Raw genomic sequence first — 5000 nt, forward strand, 5'->3', positions numbered from 1 at the left:
ATATGAGAGCAATGTTTTTGCTGCCAGGAACAGCAATGAGCCAAGTACATTGCTTGTTAGGTGGGTAACTGGCAGGATAGTTTAAGCTATTAATCGATCCACTGGCATTTGTTTGGAATGTTGAACAATCATCTGAAAGATCAAGAACACAAAACACCCTCAATCACAACACAGAATAAAAACTATCAGGTGTCAAGAAAGCTCTCAGCAAGCCAATACCACAGGGTTGCAACTGAAAGGTATTAATATGCAACAAGAATTGGACAAAGAGCAAAAGACACATTCAAAATCTTTGGATTTTAAATATTTTGACATTCACAAATTTTGCTTGATTTTGCTTATTATTTGGTACTTCATGTTCTATCATAGTCAAGTGTTGATTAAGCCATTGCCTCCTGGGAGTGAGACTTTTGTCAACTGGGGGCACCCTGGAGGCACCTGAGGAGCGAATAGGTTAATTAATAATAGTGCAGGTTCAGATCAGAACTGGTACTTTCGTCTTGCCAATGATTTGGTAATCTGCTTTATTCAATAATTAAAACCGTGTATGTATGTTAAGATGTGATGATGATGATGCTGCTGATGATGAGTGTTATTCTCATTATCATTATTGTCATTATGATTACAACCAGGCAAAGGGAAGATTATCTATAGTCATATAAATGAATTCAACAATTATTGAAACACTGCTAGTGATGAGGTATAAACAAAATTACACTTCTTTTCCATTAAAGTGGCCCTAACCCTTAAAGTTTTTTTTTTTTTTGGGTAGATTTTCATATCTTTCAAGAAGTCATTTCAGAATTTTTTTTTTAAATATTGAATCCTGACTTTTTTACAAGCGCTAAAAGTGAAGGCAGTCGCAAATAATTTTTCACCTATCATTCGCATCAGTCCCCCACTCGGCCAAATGTGTCTATTTATCAAGCGTGATGTAAGAAAAGGACATCATGCAAACTTGAGTTGCTGGAAATTATGTCCTTTTCTTACATCAGAGAAAAAAGTGTCAACTATTAGACGCTTCTCATTGGCCCCTTCCTAATGAGCCCACGAGACAATAATTTGTCCAGCGGGGCTTATAGCACGCAAAAAATTAAAAATTTCAGTAATGTTAAGCGCTCATAAGAAAATCAGGATTCAATATTTTAAAAAAAATTTTGCGAAAATGGTTTCTTGAAAGATATGAAAATCTACCAAAAACATAACAAGTTGAAGGGTTAGGGGCACTTTAGGGATAAACCCAGACCTGTCTGATTACTGCATCCATAGAGCTCTACTCTCATGCACATGTCATTGTAGTAAGTCTGCGGATAAATTCTGATGAATCTTGTGACAAATGTATCTCGGAAGTAGTTGTGCACCACGCTATAAGCATCACTGTTGCCTGTGAATGTCTAAGGTTGCAAAAAGAGGACAAAAGAGAGATCCAATATCAGACTCGCCATTTAACTTTATCTGGTAATTAGTACAAACAAACATGATGCATGCATGACTGAAATTCATCAAATAGACACAATCAAATTAATTAATATTTATTTTGGTGGAAAAAATCACCTACTTTGTTGTGTCTGCCTACAACTCAATGAGCATGTTCATAATTATAGAAAATACATAATTTCCCACTGTCACCCTAACTTTTCAAAAACAGCCTTCAACAGTTCCTGTAAAACTTTTCTGAGAATGGTGATAACCAAGAGTCTCTTCACTTGAAATGATTTTACGACTTACCTGAACAGAACCAGTGCTTCTTTCATAACTAAACCATGTTGTTCCATCAAAACTGTATTGTATCTCAAATGTGTTGACATAGTAGCTTCTCCGTAGAATTGCAAATCTGCCACTCGCCCCTTGTGTGCCAATGGCTGATATATGTTGGACTTTCAGCAGATCAATTTCAAGATATTCTTCCCCTTTAATATTTGAATCACTGCACCAGGCTTTGTTTTCATTGTTAAGGCGCGCTTTGTGCGGATCCCAGCTCTTGTGATGCGTGTATGAGCTGATTTGAGAATTGGCGATTTCCTTACTTTCTAGACCAAGAGGATTTAAGCAACCTGTGGAGAAATGTACAACTTTATTGTGTGCCAACATTTCCTATTACCTGTAGTTGTTCTGATTGATAATAATAATAATTATTATTATTGTCTTAATAGTAAAATGACTTGCTTTTACTGTCAAAGTGCTTGAGAAACTATTTCATTTATTGACCACTACGTTTGTCATGTTACAACTTGCAATGAGCTAGATATGGACCCGATTTTACCTGTTATTTTTGAAAACTCTTTAAGTGACACCATGAAAGAAAATTGCATTAATACTTGATTTTCAGTTCCGAATTTAAGTTAACATTTCCAGTATTATAAACTGGGCATAATGGTGAACACATATTAGAAAGTGGTTATTCTCCTCCTAAACTGTCTGTCTTTTGTACCCCTTTTGTTTCTTCCCATTACAGTGGAATGAGGTTTTCTAAAAGAAGTTGTGTACTGTGAACAGAGTAGTTTCTACACAGTTGCCTGACTTTAAATTTGACATTTCTGCACATCCCTAAATTAAAGAAATGCATTATGTTGTACATTCAGTTAAAAAGCCATGGAAATCTTATTCCATTCCAAGAGCAGGAATGCCATTCTGTTCCTACTGAAAACAGGATCTACTATAAAACAGATATTCACACCACATGACTTCTGAATGTACCTGCAGGCTTTTAACCAGAATATTTTTCAGCTCTTTCTCTGGTAGCTCAAAGCCAAAAAATTTTCCCCAACCCGTTTTATTGGCCACCGATCACGAAATCTATAAGTGTGCATTAACATGATATCAAGTGTTATTTCCCAAGCTTGAACAATTCCTTATACTATATTCATTATTAACATTAATGATCTATAGCTGAAGACAAGTTTTCTTTTTTGCACTTCCTTTTTTTCAGCATTGAAACTTGCTTTCTTGCTTTTGTATACGGTAATGTTACTTTCGTTTTTTTCTAAGACAAAATTCTCTAAATATAAGCTTTTACTGACAACTGTACATATCAAGACTCCATCACCAATGATCCAATTTTTAACTGCTTAACAGTTAGTTCTACAGTAAAAAATATCGTTGTTACTAAAATAAGTCAGCGATTTTAATTTTAAGATATGAATAAGGAGTGATTAACATCACGTTCAAGGGGATATAAGAAACAAGGAACGGGTATAAAATCAAATAATTCGTTTGAAATAGACTTTTTCTTCCTCATGACTTGAGCAATTGCCGGTTGTAACCAAACGTCACAAGACTTCCTCAATGCAAGAAAAACTCACAGCTGTTATTTGGCGTTCGAGTATCGTCAAAGAATTTGAGTTCTCAGAAAGAGATAAAAACCATTTTACACTCGAAACTTTAATCGTTATGTTCCCGTAGAAAGCTGCAGAACCATCACGATGTTTAGCAAACAACGAAGTCGAACGTTGTGTACTTAGAATCTGCCACATGTACAAAACGAGGTGTTCTTTACGAAACGATTTGAGAGGTTTTGGACAAAATTACTTTCAACTTCTTCTTCTTAACGTAATCTGAACCCTTTCATGATTAAGGAATTCGAGAAGGTAAAAAAATAAAGTCACGTCAAGTGTTGAATTCAATACCTGATCTGGAAGCGCCGACGATTTTAAAACAAAGATCGTTCACAACAACTACTAACAACAGAAGGCCTTCAAAAGCTGCTAACTTTTTGAAGAGTCTTCGTGGATCCATCTTCCTCACACAGATTTCGTCGTAATTTCCAGATGGACGATTTTATCGACGCAGTCGAACCGCTGATGACCAAATAAATAAACAAATGCGGAGAGCTTCGGCAATAACAATACGCGCGCAGACTCTTAATAAGTATGAGTACCCGGCGGTATAAGTATTCGCGCCGGCGATCGCGGGGGAGTGTACTACCATGAAATTCGATTGATCAGTCGAAGATCGAACAAGTCAGAAGAGGATTAAACTAGGGGGAGAACTGGAGTTATGTTCATTTCTTCTTGCGAAGGAAAGAAAAGAAAAACAAGGAATATTAATAATGGGCTGCCAGTATAGCATGAAAGCGCCACTTTCATCGTAAGGATAGGTTTTATTGGCCCCGGTGCTAAGCCCCAACATCCTAACGACATAAACATAAGTGTTTTTACTACTCTTATAAAAAGACTCCATTAGGAAAATGTGGTTTTGCGAGGAAAACGGCCAGTTTAGTTTAATAAATAGAAGTTTGATAGTCACACTTTGTATTTGCAACGGTGTTTTTAGCTGGGTCTCGGAGGTGTGTGAGGGGCGGATTGGGGCGGATACCACCATTAATATGTCGCCACTCGGAGACTTTCGCACCCGATAAGAAAGGGATTCAAACTGCTTTCGTTTAAAACAGGACCACAATCTATCGCTATTACACGAAGGAACTCTGCGATGGTGTTTAAAGTCGTTGAATTCGTATTTTAGCTTATTTTCTGTGTAGGATTTATGATATTTAAGCTTTGTTTTCCGAGTGGCGTAATGGGGGTGTGTGGGGGGGCCTGACGCAATCGAAAATATATTGGCTACGTCGCTTGGTTACGCTCCAATAAACATGGGGAACGAATGAGACAAATGTCGCAATAATGGTTTTTTCAGGCATGCACTTAAAGTGAACGTTCCGAATATCGTATCGAGAAAAGTCTTAACGGATGAAGTGTCTGGTACTTTGCATCGTAAAATGGATATCGGGCAATTAAATTTATTCGCTGTCAAATAATGAATCGACAGTTTTTCCTTTAGAATGCGCCTAAGCGTGACAAAAATTTGTATTTGCATTTTGAAATCTCTGGGCTCGAGCTGTTTGTTTTGTTGTATTTATCTTTTCCTCAAGTTGATCGTTCACTTCACTTTTCTTAGTAGCTGCTACAAGTGTACAGCACTCGCAAGCAGATGTGGAGCTGTCTTGTATTTGCGAGACTATCTTTTCTCTGCGATATTTTTTTAACTGTTGTCTTTTAGTGAAA

At 36.8% G+C, this 5000-nt stretch overlaps 1 protein-coding gene across 4 annotated transcripts in view; it reads right to left on the minus strand.

Annotated features, from left to right (window-relative positions):
• The window catches only part of LOC138059533 (uncharacterized), an 18560-nt gene extending 14424 nt beyond the window's left edge, over positions 1-4136 (minus strand). The window contains exons 1-4 of one of the 4 annotated variants that reach the window (XM_068905177.1): positions 3627-4136; positions 1729-2054; positions 1247-1394; positions 1-132 (exon numbers count right to left, since the gene is read on the minus strand). The exon at positions 1-132 is cut by the window's left edge and continues 234 nt beyond it. In XM_068905177.1, coding sequence (XP_068761278.1) covers positions 1-132; positions 1247-1394; positions 1729-2054; positions 3627-3735 — 715 coding nt within the window. In that variant the 5' untranslated portion in view covers positions 3736-4136. The remainder of the gene's footprint in view (positions 133-1246; positions 1395-1728; positions 2055-3626) is intronic. The other 3 variants (XM_068905180.1, XM_068905178.1, XM_068905176.1) reach the window with 3 other exon arrangements.
• Positions 4137-5000: the final 864 nt, after the last annotated feature.

The sequence above is a fragment of the Montipora capricornis genome, chromosome 8 (assembly GCF_036669925.1).
Source record: "Montipora capricornis isolate CH-2021 chromosome 8, ASM3666992v2, whole genome shotgun sequence".
NCBI lineage: Eukaryota > Metazoa > Cnidaria > Anthozoa > Scleractinia > Acroporidae > Montipora > Montipora capricornis.